Here is a 17,211-nt window from a genome sequence, read left to right as displayed (position 1 = left end):
TTTTTCCAACTCTATGCAGTATCCGTACTGTATGATGTTGAGAATCCATCTGTCTGTAGTTTTTTTCTTCCACTCCTGGAAGAAACGGTTCAATCTTCCTCCCACCGGTGTTACGTGGTCTTGCATGTGTAGTCCGAGCCACTCCTCTTTGTTGTATGTGTGCTCCAACCCTTGAGTTGTTGAGAGGGTGTGCACTAGTAGTGTGGCAGAGTCACTTGGAGGTGGGTTGTTGTCCACCTCTTCTGTTTCCCCGGCCATTCCCCTCCCGCGAAAGGACTGGCCCCTCTGTTGGTATTGCCAGTGTTGTTTTTGCTGGCCCTGTTGCGTCTGAGTGTCGCCCTGGTGTGACTGGTGGAAGGTCTGGTGCGACGTTCCCGGCTGGTTTCCCCCTCTCCCGTTTGGTCTCCGTGACGGGGTTCCTCTCTTTGTTCCTCTGAATTGCAAGGCCCCCAAGGATCTTGCGGGGTCGTTGTCCTTTTTCAGCTGGGTGAGCTTTTCGTCCACTGGTGCTCCGAACAGTGTTTCACCGTTGAACGGGGTGTTCAGGATATTGTGTTGCACCTCCGGTTTAAAGCCTGATATTCTGAGCCAGGCTTGTCTCCTTTCCGTGATGCCCAGCATCATAAGTCTGCTGGCTGTGTCTGCACCGTCCAGTGCAGTTTTCAGGCAAGAATTTGCCACGTTCTTCCCTTCCTCTACCAGGTGCGTCGCTCTTTGCTGGTATTCTTGTGGGAGGTGTTTGACCAACTGGCCCAGGTCGTCCAGAATCTGGTGTTGGTGTCTGTTTAGCAGGGCGTTGGAATTGGCCATGCGCCAGTGCGTTGTGGCATTTCTCTCGCTTTCTCTCCCAGTCAGATCCACCCTTCTGCTCTCCTTGTCTGGAGGTGGTCCTGACGTTGTCGGGACATTGGCTCTTTTCCTTGCTGTTGCCGCAATGATGGAGTCTGCAGTGACTGTTCCCTGGATGTAGGGTGCGTCCTTGGGGGAGTGCTTGTACTTCTTCTCCGTCCTGGGTGTGACGGGTTTACAAGTCGCAGGCTCTTTGAATGCCTCTCTCCCTTGTCCTTTAATGCTTTCGAGCATTGGCAGGTACTGGCTCCTAGTTTGTATTGGGAGCAGTGTTTCCAGGAGGAAATCCGCCTTCAGCTGTTCCTCCTCTAGTTTTACTTTGAACGCTGCTGCTGCGTTCTTGACGACTTCATTGTAAAGTCCAATGTCGTCGAGCGGCGAGAGCCTTGCCAGATATGTGTCCACTCCCTCTTCTGGACTCTCGGCTTCGATGTCCTGCCATTCTAGGTCCTGTGTGTCCGAGTATAACGAGCCCTGAAAGGTCCTCTGGTCGTCATCTTCCTCCTCCTCGTAGTAGGGGGTCTCTTCTTCTCGATATTCCAGATATTCCTGGCTTTCTGACTGTCTTTCGAACTCCTCTTCTTCCTCGACGAACTCGACCACCGGTGGCTTTGGCTTCGACGGGATTGTATACGCTTTCATCCTGTCGTCGAAGTCTTTCTTTCGCTGCAGGATGTTCTCCATCTCTGCCTCTAGTCTTCTCTTCTTTCTTTCCATCTCGGCCGCCTGTTCGGCGTCGATTGGTTGTGCCGGTCTCTTCGTCCGGCTTGATGGCCCTGAACCGGGTTTCGGTGTCGAGACGGATTTCGGCATAGAGATGGGTTTCGGCGTCGAGACTGCTCTTGCGTCCTTCGCCGACGTCGAAGAGGTCTTCGGCGTCGAGCGTTCCTTTTCGTGGGCGCTTTTCGACGACCTTTGCTGGTCGCCGCCCTTCGGCGCCTGGGAGTCCTTCTGTGAGGATCCGCTGGCCCTGGGTGTTGCTGCGGACGCCGGAGCTTTCGGCGATGGTGCTTTCGGGGTCTTGCCCTAATTTTTTCGAGAGTCTTGAGCAGACTGTCGAGAGTCTTTCGGGCCTTTTTGGGGCGTCGAGTCTCCAACCTTTTCTGGAGTCTTCGTATTATCGTTCTCTACGACCGTGTAGCCGTCGTCTTCTTCGGCGACGTAACCCTCCTCGTCGGTCGATAGTCCCAGGTCTTAAAGGAATGGAGGTTGGCCCTTGCCCTGCATGGCGAAGTTAGCTCTTCTTTGCCTCTCTCTCTCACTCGAAGGGTCTTCGGCGTGAAGGTGGAGCAGGCATTGCAGTCCCTGCTTTCTTGGTCGACCGGCAGGCAGAGGTTGCAAACTGGGTGCTGGTCTTTCTGCACGTACTTGTGGTGGCAGTTCCGGCAGAATTTGAATGGTGTGTTGTCCATCTCTTGCGTTCAGGGCGCATTCTCTTCTGGACGTCGAAGTTCCTCAAAGATCTTCTTCCTTCGTCGTCCCCTTCGATGTTGTAGTCTCACTTCGTCTTCTTAAGTCTTTTCTTCCCAAAAATGTGGTTCTTGGCTTCTCTTTTCTCCAAATCTCTGGAACCCTCTCGGGAACGATCCAGACCCAACGGCGGAAAAAAGAATCTGAAGATGGCGCCCAAGGGTGGGAGCTTCCACAGGAAGCATGCCGACGTCACAGGAAGGACACCAAAAGGTGGGATGTCGACACCCACCTGGGCTACGAAAAACAAAAAAAAAACAAAGAAAAGACTACGATTCCGGACCCAACCACTGGACCGCGGAATAATGCACAGCATAGTGAATCCAGAAAGATTCACGCTGCAAAACTAATTAACGCCCCACCATGGTTATGTATATAAACAAGGTACATTAACAAACATGCTACAATACAGAAAATAAAAAATTAGAGCAGACTATAAAAACAAAGCACATAGAAATGTTGTGCTATAGTTAACTGGAGTCCCCTTTACTGCAGAACTCTTCAGATGACCACAGACGTTTACGGGGAAGGCAGATGCTGATGAAAATGAACTAAGACTGCCTGCATGAGTGGGATATCACTTGTGAAGGTGGCTGGCCTAGAGCAGGGGTTGAGGGCTGGTCATGAAATTTACCTTCACACTTGGACCAGAGTGGAGTCAGTTTTATGCTGAAGGACAAGTTACTTACCTTTGTTTACACCTTATCTGGTAGAGACTATATATAGCCACAGAATCCTTACCTTAGAACTCTCCCTAGGCATCAAACTGAATCCGGAAAATGTTTGTGAGCAGTATCCCTGTGCTCCGGTAGCTGGTGTGAACAGGCTCCGAGTGGTGGTGACAGAAATGATGTACACAGTGCCTATATGATGTACACAGTGCCTATATAGGCGCAACCACTGCAAGCTGACTTCAGTTACTTTTCCTGGTTTTCCACACCAGGAACATGGAGCCACAAACAACACTAGTGTGGAAAACTAGGGCCCTGAAAGGGAAAAGCCCTGTCCCTAAACATCAGTTCGCAGAGGAGAGAGGATGGTTGGGATGGTAAAGAACCTACTGCTAGATGGAGTATCTACCAGATATTGTTCTACCAAAGGTAAGTAACTTGCCCATTTGATACAGACTTCTAGACACAGATTCCTTACCTTTGAACAGATACTCAAGCAATACCTCCCCAGAGGTCGAACGGGCAAAGGGCTCATCCCAATGGAACTGACTGTCCACTCAGTGGTATTTTGTGAACGTGTGCAAGCCCACATTGCTGCCTGCCAGATGTCCAGGACTGGCAGTCTGCATGCTCGCGCAGTGGTCGTAGCCCTGGTTCCGGTAGAATGAGTATGCAAGCCCTGCATTTTGGTCAGTGAGTAGCAGATTTTAATGCAGAGCACAATCCATCGGGAGATGGTCTGTTTCAGCACAGTCTTTCCCTTCTACGCTCTGACATACCCCATCAAATTTTGATTGTCCACCAAGAATTCTCTCAAGGTAGAGCGACAAAGCTCTTTTTGAGTCCAGTTGAGGGATGTGGAAGAGAATAAAATTAGGCAGCCTGATGAATTGGCCTACATGAAAGGGTGTGATGACTTTTGGAAGAAGGAAAGCTCTAGTTCATAGAACCAGCATGTTTGAGTAGATGTTCAGGTATGTAGGCTTGTATGACAAAGGCGGAAGCCCACTGACCCTCGAGGCAGATGGTATTGCTACCAGGAAGTCAATCTTGATGGCAATGAGCCTGAAAGGACAGTTGTGCAAGTGGTCAAAGGGGGCACACAGCAGGAATGTCAGGGAAAGATTAAGGTCACACTGGGGCATGATAAAGGGAAAAGGAAGAAACATATGTTGCAAACCTTTGAAGAACCTAATAGGGGATTTAAAGAGGGATGGCTAGTCATGCAACCGCAGAGATGCTGCGATAGCGGAAAGATAACCTTAAAGAATAAAGAGAAGAAATTGAGAAAGAGGCAAACTTGCCCCAATGGCAGGCATATACCTTATTGGTGCAGGGACGCCTGGCTGCCAGAACAACATCACAGACTTTGGGCAGAAGGTTGAAGGCTGTTAACTGTCACCGCTCAATCTCCATGCAAAAAGGCGGAGTGTTGACAGGTTCGGGTGGAGAACCCCACCCCCCCAGCTGCTATGACAGAACATCCTCCCAAACGGGCAGTCTGATCATAGAACCGACGGCCATGTTCAACAGCTCAGGATACCAAAGTCTTCGAGTCCAGTTCAGACCCACAAGATGACTTTGGACCAGTTGTTCCTGATCTTCTTGAGAAACATGGACAGGAGTGGCGGAAAGGCGTATAGAAGGCCTGACCTCCACTTGAGATGAAAAGCGTCTCCGAGGGAGAACCACCTTGGAAACCCCAGTGCGCAGAACTTCTGACATTGTATGTTCTCAGCGGTAGTGAACAGATCTAATCAAGGCTCTCCCAAATGCTAAAAAAGACCTTTCACCACCTCCGGATGGCGACAGGATTCGTTATCTGCTAGTCACCTATGGCCGAGTTTGTCCGCCCCTGGCGTTCCGAGAGGCCGCTAAGTGTTGAACCACCAGGGAAATGGCTTGATGTTCCAGCCATGTCCAGAGACACAGAGCCTCTTGACAAAGAGTCTGAAACCCCAACCTGCCCTTTTTGTTGCAGTATCACATGGGGGTGAAACAGTCCGTGAACACCTACACTAGCCTTCCCTTGATAGAGTATGAAAGGCTTTTAACATCAGCCAGATCTACCGGAGCTGCAGAATGTTTATGTGGAGTCTGGATTCTACCGGAGACCAGGGGCCTCTCAACGCCATCTCTCCCAGATGGCCGACCCATACCAGGAGTGACGCATCTGTCCTTATAGTCCGAACTGGTTGGGGAAGGGAGAGGGGTCTGCGGCTGACCCAATCGCGGTTCGTTATCCACCACTGCAGATTTTGAGCAGTTTCCTCCAAAATCTGGACCAAGTCAGAGAGACTTCCCTGATGCTGCGCCCACTGGAACTTCAGATCCCACAGCAGAGCCCGCTGTTGCCAGCAGGCATGTGTCACCAGCAGGATGCAGGAAGAGATGAGTCCCAGCAGCCTCCAAGTCAGTCTCACTGAAATGCAGAATAGAGTCTAAAACATCAGTATCATGGCCCGAACAGCCTGGACTCACCATTCGGGAGTATAGGGCTGAAACAGCACTGTGGCAGAACAGCTCCGATGAAGAGGAGCCTCAGAGTCAGGTGTGACTTCAGCACATTGATAGCGAAACGCAGCAAATGTAGGAGGTCTGTCGGACTGGAGATGGGAGACGACAGCCTGGGGCGAGCCTGCCTTCAACAGTCAGTCATCGATATAAGGGAAGACTGGCACCCCTGATCTCTGCAGATAATCTGCAACCACTAACATCACCTGGGTGAACACCATAAGGGCGCTGATGAGGCCAAAAGGGAGCGCAGCGAACTGAAAGTGCTTGGGGACCACCATAAACCGCAGATAACGCCACAGAAATGCGGACGTAGACGTCCTGCAAGTCCATCGCTACCATTCAGTTTCCCGGGTCCAGGGTAGATCAGACTTGAATTAGCGGGAGCATTTTAAACCTCTCCTTCTTCAGGAACAAACTGAGGGGGCGCATGTCTAGGATAGGACAAAGGCCTGCATCATTCTTAGGTCCCAAAAATTAAAGGGATTAGCAATCACAACCTACTTTTGGTGTCGGTACCCTCTCTAGGGCCCCTTGGCCAAGAGAGCAGCAACTACTTGACGGAGCAAAGAAAGATGGTCCTCAGTCAGCCTGCTGCAAGCAGGTCACATTGGTGGAGGGGGTAGTCTCTTAGCAGGAAGGAGTAGCCCATCCAGGCAATAAGGAGAAACCACTGGTCTGATGTGATAAACCACCAGTGGTGCAGAGGATAGCTGATCTTGCCGCCCGCTGGCAGCCCATGATAAGGGGGCAGACTATAAGGGTGTGGAGGCTAGTTGGGGACGGGGGTTGGGGGAATGTACTAGCCCAACTGCTGGTTGCCCGACCCACATGGGCAACTGGGTCGGGCAACCTTGGCCACATAAAGGCTGTGAAGCTTATGTGCCGCAGTAGCTGGGTGGGTACAAATGCAGCTGGAAGCATCTTCGGTGGCCACAAAAGGAGCGAAAGGCGGATTGGGGGTGACGAGAAGCCATGGAAAGGCCCAAGGGCTTGGCTGTAGCCCTACTGTCCTTAAAAGGCTCCAGAACTGAATCCTCCTAGTTCCTGAAGACACGGGAGCCATCAAAGGGCATGTCCGCAAGCAACACTTTGACATCCTCAGAAAAGAAAGACGTGGTGCCGTAAGGGCACTGTCGATAAAACCGCGCTGACCAGTGGTTCGGTGGTGTCTAATACACGTTGGACAGTGAACTTAGCTGCATCTCTCCCATCAGCAATTGCCTAGGAGAGTACAGCCCCAGCCTCTTCCAGGGTCATTGGCAACTGCATCCGAAAGAGTATGGGAGTAGCGGCCAAAAAGGCACACAGTGTTCACAGACCGCAGGGACGGACTGGTGAAAGAAAACGATCATTCTTGCCTAAGTTGTCCAGCCTCTTGGATTCCCCATCCAGTGGTGTGGCTGGGAATGCACCAGATTTTATGTGTAAAGTGGAGATTTGGACCACCAAGCTCTCCGGGGTATGGTGCTTCATGAGGAAGTTGGGGGTCGGCGGGCGGTGGTGGCATGCATAAGTCCTGTTTACAGGAGCCTCTGTGTTGGGCTTGGACCAAGTCCCAAGCAGAACATCCGTAAGAGCTTCATTAAATGGGAGAAGCGGTTCTAAAGAGAGCACTCCTGGTTGAAGCACTTCTGTCACGACATTCGTCTTGAATGCCAGAGGGCAAGCTAAGGTCCAAGAACTATTGCACCCTACTCACCACTGTTGCAAATTATGCACTATCCTCTGTAGCCATGTTAGGGGGAGAAAGCATGCCGGTATCTGGCGACGTATCCAGTCCGCCTGCGTCTGCCAAACCCTCACATTAGTCCACGTTAGGGTCATAATGCTGGTATTCTTCAGGGTCCAGCGACCCCTCCTACTATTCCAAGTCCTAGCCAATAAAAAAAGGGCTCAGGCTCCGGCCTGGAAGGCATGGCCCAAGTTGGCGGTCGGTGATGCACGGAAAATCTTCAAAAATACTCGACAAAACTTTGAAAAAAATTAGTAAAAAATTAACTAGAGGGTAACTCTCTACAGATCTAAGCTGACTGGCGTGGGAAGAAAAGAACTGTTGTCAGCGTGCTGGGTTGCACCTATTTATGCAACACGCACATCATTTCTGTCATGGGCAGCGAAGACAACGCCATATGGAGCCAATCGTCGCCACCTACTGGCATGCAGAAGTACTGATCACAAAAGATTTGTGTATCCAGTATGATGCCTGGGGATAATTCTAAGGTAAGAAATCTGCAGCTAGAAGTCCGTATCAAATAAATGCATTGTAAAAAGCACAATTTTAGACATTGAAAACTTTCTTGCAATGGTCAGGCATCCCCCTGAACTCATTCACTCACTCCGTGCAGCATGGAGTCTTGTATGACACAATTTCCCAGTTCTAACCAGGTTTCCCATTACAAGTAGCAGAAAATGGGGTTATTAGTATAGAATTCAAGCTTTGAAATTGCCTCCGCTTCACTGTACAAAAAGAAAGAGGATGGTACACTTGAAATGTATTTCCTGGGAGGAGGGGGCGATGGGTGTTATAGCAAATGAAATTAAACAAGCAAATACAACACTTGAATATGCAGTGTACCCCCACATAAACCTGACCCCTTCACAATCTTAAATGAAAATAAAATAAAAAAACACTGAGCTGATTTTCAGTTGAGGCGAATTGCTTGTGCTATTCAACAATTTCCATTTCCAAATAGATCTTTGTCAATTTGTCTTTTGAACACAGACTTCATATTGATTATATATTACCATAATCTACACATTGCGAATATGCAACCCTCTTTTGAGGTCATCGTGCTCTATTACTACCTTTGGGCCAGGGAAAAAGCTTACACATATAATGCTTGCTCAAGGTCCAAATACATTCTTGTTGCAGGGACTCTTAAATGTTAATATTGGCCTATTCACCTTCGGAGGAGCTAAGCATGCCCTTTTTTAGAACCAAAGCGTTCCCAAATTCTTACTTTTTACTGCTGAGTGACATGGGTTTGAGAATAATCCTCTTAAAATGGAAATTGTGACTTTAAAAAGCACCAAATACACAGCTTTATCCCTACACATAACCATGCTGTAGATGTATAGGCAGAGGAAACAGGGTATTTCCGTCCAGTACCTATTGTTGAGCAGCTTTTATGGCGCAAAAAGGCTTTAAACTATTGTCTTCTAGTTTAACCTTCAACCCTCTGGCACAGTTAATCACAAGGGGCCTAGACATGGCTGCTATGCTTTGTGCGTTGTGCAAATTCATTGACTCAGTGTTCGATGGATACTTAAAAGCAACTACACATTAGCGAGGCCACAACTAGGCTAAAACAGATCTCTGGCACAATACTTAAGGAGTTTGACATCCTATTCTAAATCCATTACTCCTGCACTTAAAATGTATGATGCCAAGGGTCTGGGCTCAACCCTGTATGGGGCTGAGTTTTGGGGATTTGCCAAACACTATGATATCACACAATACAAGTTTCTTAGGAACCTGACCTCCCTCCCATCCAGTACCCCGTTGCTCCCATTGTTTAGTGACCTAGGTGTTACAAGGGCCAGATATAAAATCCGTTTACGGCCATTGTTGTATTGGCGGCGCTTGTGGACCACTCCCGAGCTAGCACAATATACTGACAGCCCAAGGGATGTAATGAAGTCTGACCAATTCACCTCAATTCCATGGCTTTCAAATATGAAGTCAGCCTTGCATTCATTAGGCTTTTTGATTTGTAGAATCAACCCAATGCATCCGTTTTTCAAACCAAAGAGGAGCTCAAAATTAAATAGAAGTCGCTTGTAGATGACGAGGTCACTCGGAAATCAGCTACTGCTAAGAGGGCAAGCGACAACATGGACATCAAGATACGGTGGGAGTGGTAATTATTCTGGGATGAAATAACGGTCCCACGCCATAGGAAACTTTATTTTGAGTTTCGTATAGGCACACTGCCCCTTAGGTCATTCACGACAGGGTGGAATGGTGAAGGAGGCAGCTCCTGCCCTTCATGTGACCATCAGATGGAGAGTGTTTCACACATTATGTTTGTTTGTCCAGGTTATTCATCCACCCAGCAAAAATGGCTAGTACCGATATGTAGGTCACTAGGCACATGAAACCACCAAGCTGCCCTCCGTATCCTCAGATCAGACACTTCCAAACCACTGGTCATTTCTATTGCAAAACTTTTGGGTTCAATGTGGGTCCTACGTAAGAAAGCTATAGGTCGATCATCTGCCTAACGATCCAACTAACAGTTTGCCTTATATGTGCCCTACCTTGGTTATCTTTTGCAAAACCCCATTTTATTTTTTGATATGTCCTATTTATATTTATCTGCTCATAACTGTATATAGATATATATCCTGCATGCTTTTAGGAAAATTGATGTTTTTTAATTATGTTTTATCGTGTATGCTGCTATGTGATGAATTGTTCTTTTATGGCCTTGGTGGCCGAAATAAAGAGTGTTGAAATTAAATGGATACTTTAACAACTTACCTCAAAACTGTAACTCAAACAAAGTTCTAGAGACTGAGAACATAGTTTGAAATTTTTCTGGAATAAATACACTTGAGCCATTAGCAGGTGAGCATCTGCATACGAGGGATTGTGTTCAAGACAGTGCTGCAGGCTCATTTGGGCTGCCTCAATGTCACCTGTTTAAGAAATGCAAAGAAAAAAAGAAATACAGATTCATAAATAATGTATTTTAAAAGATTTAAGGTAGCCCATCTTAGAAATAGGAACACTTTAATAACACAATACTTGCATGCACTAGTCAGAGTCAAGTCCGGGTCAACGCAGGAGATGGATGGTTTCATAGTTCAGTCAAGCGTTGCTAAGCAAATCACAATTGTTTAAGGATTTAATGAATGATCAGCCCCATCTACTCGCCAGACTTTATCGGCACGGTCTATAAGAGTCAATAGCTGCATCTGTACATAACTTATAAATGTCCACTGTTTCTTTAAGCGAATTCATCCCTTTTCCTTATGTACCAATCCTCTGGCCCATGAGACATCAGAAAGAGGAACACTGACCCAGGTCTATTCGAGATGCGCGTCTGTTGGTCAACCGCTACCTCTTGGAATTATACATTTTCCCAAGTTCGCCACCTTAGTATGGAGTCAAATTCGAAAATAAAGCAAGGTCTGTATTTGTAAGGGGCTGTCTATTAAAAGGAGGAGAGATCGCTTAGAAGTGAACAGCTCAATTGGGGAAAGCAGTTTTCCCCTGTAACTTATGTTTTAAAAACCCGATCTGTAATCACCTGTACCAACTCCTTTCTGCATCTGCGATACGGGGTCTGGGAGAACACACTCTGTTGGTTACCAGGTGCCATATTGCAGATGCTGAATTCTTTTACTACTGAAAGAAAAGCACAGCTTGAATAAAAACCTATTTTTAAACACAAATGTGGGAGCCTGTTCTGTGTAGCCCATATTTAGAAAATAAGCAGTTCAATCCCCATAAGTACATTGGCTTGGGCCGTTCTGCACAGATGGCACTACCACGATGTGTGAGATGGTTCTTCTTCGCATCTGTGTCCATTTAAGCAACAGGCTGTAGAAACCATATAACCCACATATCACAGAATGTTAACTACCTGCACTGATTTTGGATGGATCATAAGCCCTCACTGCCCTTTAAATGGCAGAGCCAGTCTTTTTACCCTGTCATCCTTATCAAAGTTGAGGAGACTTTATTTACTTACCTGTAGCTTCAGTTCTCAAGCCTTGGTATCTTTTATAGATTCACATGCTTAAATCATTCCAATTGCTGTCCTTACCTCAACAAACAAACTAAGTTGGTTGTCTGACCTTTCCTTGTAATCTTAAGTGTAACTTTACTAAACTTGTAATCTGTCTACCAATGGCGGTCATTTGTTCTCACTCTTAAAATAAGCAACTACACCACTTCCTTCATGCCGCGCATAGGTTTACTTTGAAGACGATCTTGTTAATTTGGTTTACCTCATTCAGGCAGTTTCCTTGATCCTGTTATCTACTTGCAATACTGACTGCATATGTTTAACTCAGATTTATATCTAGGAATCGTTAACTTAGGAGATGTCTTACGGCGGTATAGATATCCTTTATTCATTACTAACCAGATGTTTGTCGACGATTTCAAAATGACTAATAAGTGGTTCATAACATGTCAATTAGCTAAAACATCCATGCCATGTGTAGCTCTAGCTTGAGGTGGACTGTTTCACTTTTGCTTGCTTTGTTTGAACAGTTCTTTTAGCTATTGTTTTTAGCATGCAAAACTGTCTTTATACAACCTTCTTACATTCAGTTCTATTGGGCTACTGCATTAAGAGAGAACTGATGGCTTTACTTATCCTTTTAGTATTCTCTCTACCCACAATTAGGCAAATATCACAATTGTACACACTTCTAGAGTTCCTGAATGTTATGTTATGGACCAGGCAAGGTTGCCCACTATCACTATTTTTACTAGCAATCAAACATTTGCTGTCGGCAATTAGAATGAACACATCCATAATAGGCATTCCTGTTGCTAAAGACACCTACAATGCGGCGGCTTACACTTACAATGTGCCGATTGTGCCACAAGAAGCAGAGTCTGCCATTCCTGCCACCTTAAAAACAATATACCTATATGCCAATGTGTAGAGTTACGCTCAAAACCTAGATAAAATTGAAATGTTCCCCTTAAACAATCTATATATAGAACATCAGCACAAAACTACACTGACAATCAATTCACATTAAATACCTTGTATACAATTTAGGAGGAACCTTGAAGACACAAGAAAGCAGGCCTCCAACAGAAAGTAAAAGATCTACATTTTGCATGGTGCCCAAAATGTAGGACTTGGTGAGGGAAGAGTAGAATGCATTAACATTATTTAAATCAATCTGATCACCTTTATGCGCCACTTCGAACTATCAAATAACTTTTTAAAAATCTGGACAAACTAATATCGTGCTTCATGTCGAAATATAAAAAAGTAGAATTTTTCTTAAGGTAAAGAATTGATGAATCTGAAGGTGGAATTAGCCACTGTTATATGGTGGACTCACACCAACAATAGTGCTAAACACTTGCAAACATATTGAAGATCATCTAACAAAACCATTCTCCGTATTATCCACTTTAACAATGGAAACACTTAATATTAAAACACTCCTACAAAATCAGCCCTACTATTTTGGCCCTTCAAACCCTAGACAAAAATCTTACCAACAATATTCAAGGTTTGGAGTATGTTTCTCTTTGGGGTTACATACAAATTAAGATAGAAAGTGAATCTCCTATGTTGAATTGGGCATATATTTTAAAAACGTGGATCCCTGGGCTGGAATAAAACTTTTGCTGAGTAACAAGATTCGCTCACCTTAAACAATATTCATTTCAACAGCTTCTTAAAGCTCAAAATGGCCTTCAGCAAATGCAATAGAACACAGAGCTCTTACCTCATCAATATGTTAATAAAAAGTATCCACACAACTGCATGCTGTTGCTAGCATTTATAAAATACTAAACTCCAACAACATCAATAATAAATTCACCGTAGAGATACAAAATAAATGGCAAAATATCCCCCCCCACCCCCGACTCCTACCTATCATTATCTGCAGATTTTTTGCAAACATATTTGGACATGTTCCTTAAAACAGAAAATAACTCCCTCTGATCTCAATGTAAACTATAGACATACATAATGCCTACTGGACACATGAGAAGCTTTCCAAAACTGGTGTACTTTAAACTAACCTATGCAGGAACTGTCATGACTTACCAGGGTCTCTTGAACATATGTTTCTCAATAGTAATATGGTTAAACCGTTCTGCACAGAAATTAAGACTAACGTATGAAAAGTATTTTACACTTATATCACCCTTCATTACTAAGCTGTGCCCTTATGTCCATGGTCCCTTAAACCAACTCCGGATTTAAAATCGAAAGACCTCTGTCTCCTGGATGTCCTAATGACTATAGGGATCAAAAATATATTATGCAAATCGAAATCTTACCAGAACTTATCTTACTATACCTGGTGGGTGTGGGTTTGCTTCACCAGAAGAGCAAACAATTCAGCGTTCAACAAGAACTTTTACACCCAATCATAACAAACTGGATCAATATATTCCCCACGTTAGCCATGATTCAGGCCTCCCCCACAAAATACCAATACTGCTTCATGACACCTCTCTTACAAGAACTAAACAGAAGTTGATTATTAAACTGATCACCACAGAGTGTATCCAATACCGACCTAATGTCAGCTTTGTTTTGGCTCTTTCATCTCTTTTCTTTTTTTCCTACTCCTCCCCCTCTTTCTCAAATCATATTGTCATCAACAATCCTTTTGACATAAATTTGACATGAACATGCATCTCACTCATGGTTTAAAAGTTGCTCAAAAGCATGTAAAAAAATATGCCTTGTACTTGTTAGAAGTATGTCTTTTCCTTACAAAATTCAATAAAAACTTTTGAACAAAAAAATAAATCCTTGTAATCGGATACTTTTAAAATGACAATATATAGTGTTCAAATAGCTGTAGGCCTAACTATAGTGTTTGTTTAAAAGCACAGTCACCTCACTTGAAATAACCCAAACATCTGCAAAGGAGGGGGAAAGGTCATGTTCTCTACTCACCCAAGAGAGCATCCTCTCCCAAATTTCAAAGCACAAGTGTGAAGGATAGTAAGAGTATTTAGTGAGACACTGACTGGGAGGGGGGGGGGGGGGCAGTGGAGGGTGGGGGTGGAAGGGCGAAGGGTTGAATGTGAGTCTATGAAAGAAATGCTGGAGACCAGGTGTTGCAAATAAGCATTTAACTTCTTCAGCAATGGTTCTTCCATGGATGCATATGCTTAAATGAAAATAGGACGCAGGATTATAAACCGTTAATAAGCAGGAACAAGGTTTACCTATATGGGAACAGGTTATAGTAGTACTTGACCCACAGAGGCTGCATGTAAATTCTGGTAGTAGTATTTCATTAACGTATCCGTACTTCTCGATGCAGCTGCTTAGCATATGAAAGATAATGGCACTCTGCACGGAGTGCAGTAGTCGCTGACACTCTCCTGGTGGAACACAAGGTCACCCTACGTATAGGTTCATCAATCGGTCATTTGTAGAGTGCACTAATCACTGGCAAGGGTCTCAAGGCGCTGGGGGGGTGCAACTACTGCTCGAACAGCCAGGTCTTGAAAAGTCTCCTGAAGGTCAGCAGGTCCTGGGTATGTCGCAGCTGTGTGGGGAGAGTGTTCCATGTCTTGGCGGCAAGCTTTGAGAAGGATCTGCTGCCGGTGGAGGTCCTGTGGATGCGTGGGATGGAGGCGAGGTCTGCGGAGCACAGCTGGCAGTTTGGAGTGTAGAAGGGGAGACGTTTAGTGAGGAATGCTGGTCCGGCGTTGTGGAGTGCTTTGTGGGCGTGGGAGAGGAGCTTGAAGGTGATCCTCTTGTTGACTGGGAGCCAGTGCAGGTCTTTCAGGTGGGCAGTGATGTGGGTGTGGCGGGGTATGTCTAGGATGAGGCGTGCGGAGGCGTTCTGTAAGAGGTGCAGTCTTTTCTGGAGTTTGGCCGTGGTTCCTGCATAGAGGGTGTTGCCGTAGTCCAGTCTGCTGCTGAGTGCCTGGGTGACCGTCCTTCTGTTTCCAGTGGGGATCAAACTGTAGATCTTGCGGAGGGTGTTGTAATTGTGATGTCCTTACTCTTGTCTAGGTCATATATACACAAGACACCTGCAGAATTTGTGAATGAAGAGCCATGTCCGCCGATGTTGATGGGTTTGGAAAAAAGGGCATACAATGATAGGTTTGTATCAGTGAAAATCCAAAGGAGTATTTGGTATGAACTTTAGATAGATGTGCAGGGTTTCATTTCCTCTCTGTAATGCAAACATGTTTTTTTTTATCATGAAAGCTTGCTCTTCTCACTGATCTTAGACCTAGGGAGTGACATTTTCCAAGAGAGATGCTTGAGATCTGTTATAGGAGTAAGTTCAAAGGGAGGTTGCATCATTTGGGTAAAGACAGTGTTCAGTTTGCACTGACTTAGCAGTTGCTGAACCATGCAGAAGGTTCTGAAGAGTCACTTCAGGATTTGTTTAATTGTTGTTACGGAAACGGGTGACCGAGTTTCACATGATTTCCTAAACTTTGAGATTGTTGCCAACTTCTTTCTCACCGGATGAATATTTTAAACTCTTTCTTGTGAGCCGAAGCTGGTTCAGCAGCAACTGGTGGTGTTGCGCTGAGACAGCATATAACCCTTCGGCTGTACACCATACCCAGAAGCACTTTATTTGGCGATGTATGTCTGTTGTAGCTGGGGTGCATGTTTGCACAAGAATAACCTTACAGTCTAGAGGTTTATCTAGATGTCCACACTCTAAATGGCCTGGTACCAGGCAGTAAGGATGAATACTCAGATTAAAGTGCAGAATGTGGCAACTGTGACAGGGTTAGATGAGGATGGATGACTGTTTGAACAGCCACACCAGTTCTGCATATCAGAATTGGTGTGACCAAGTAGTCTACCAATAGCAGTGTGCACAACTCACTCCTGGCACCCTCAGAACTATGGGGATGAGGAAAAGTGCCAGAAAGGTGTAAGGGAAAAAGTGCAACCACATCATCAAGCTCTTTTGTGTTACCTCGCCATTTGATTTTCTCAGTGAATACCCGCTCTAAGGATAAATTACCCCCTTTGCGAAGATACGTCATAGCTGGTGCAGCTCCCATTTATGGCAGTCCAACAGTAATCAACTGAGTGAATCCACATGGTCGCTCAGAGCAGCTGGCAGGTTCCCCACAGTGACATACATCTTGTTGGTAAGACCCAGTCCCACAGCTGTTATGAATCCTCTGATAAGGTGTGGCACCCAATACCTCTGTTTTGCAATGCATTATATGTATGTCCACTTTCTTCGCAAGTGGTCTAATCTGATCACTCCATATCAACAGCCTAGAGTTCAAATTGATTTGTCCTCCTTAGACAGACTTTTTGTTGATGGTTGTTGCATGCAAGCCCCCCAAATGTTTGCAGTCAGTTGAAACAGCAGTCCTGTTTTGAGGTAATAGACATGGACTGCAACTGTTTAACTGAGTTCCACTGAAGGAAATGCCTTTCCCAGCTGGGTGTCCAAGATCGTCCTCAGGAGATGAAGAAGAGTAGTCGTGTCTGTGGCATTTTCCCCAGATCAGGAGCATGCAGATAAATTACGGCACACATGAGCTGCGGTCAAGCATTACTCTATTATTCAGCATACACTACCCATTAACCACACCCTAGCACCTCCTCACATATTACGTATTTCCTGTTCAAAGTCCGCCCAGAACCACAAGGGTCCTAGTGCGTATAACATCAATATGCTACATCTCCCCATTTGTTAAATAAAAAGTGGCAGACATCACTAAATTCACATTTCCTCAATTAGTCAGCTAGGCGCTCGCACTTGTCTTTCGGCTCAGGTGATCCGAGGGGCTCAAGGTTCACCCTGATTAGACAACGGCAACATAGGTTCAGGAGCTTGAGTGCGACTGAGTGAGGCGGAGATCACCTCACGTGGTTTCAGTACTCGATAAGTGTTGCGTAGGTGTTTAAAACGTGATGTGACCCGAGTGATGGATTGTCCAGGACAATGTGCTGTTACAATATGTCCCTTGCATGCCGCAACCTGTAAAGGATCAGCGGCAAAAGGAGTGTCAGTTTTCCGTCTTCATCTCTGC

General features: G+C 45.6%; 1 protein-coding gene across 1 annotated transcript in view; it reads right to left on the bottom strand.

The window, feature by feature from the left end:
• TTC21B (tetratricopeptide repeat domain 21B) overlaps nt 1–17,211 on the bottom strand; it is a 557,120-nt gene that overhangs the window by 331,290 nt on the left and 208,619 nt on the right. The window contains exon 13 of the mRNA XM_078683845.1: nt 9,991–10,148. Coding sequence (XP_078539971.1) covers nt 9,991–10,148 — 158 coding nt within the window. The remainder of the gene's footprint in view (nt 1–9,990; nt 10,149–17,211) is intronic.

This window comes from Lissotriton helveticus, chromosome 3_1, assembly GCF_964261635.1.
Source record: "Lissotriton helveticus chromosome 3_1, aLisHel1.1, whole genome shotgun sequence".
Taxonomy (NCBI): Eukaryota; Metazoa; Chordata; class Amphibia; order Caudata; family Salamandridae; genus Lissotriton; species Lissotriton helveticus.
This window is presented reverse-complemented; position numbering and strand designations above follow the sequence as displayed.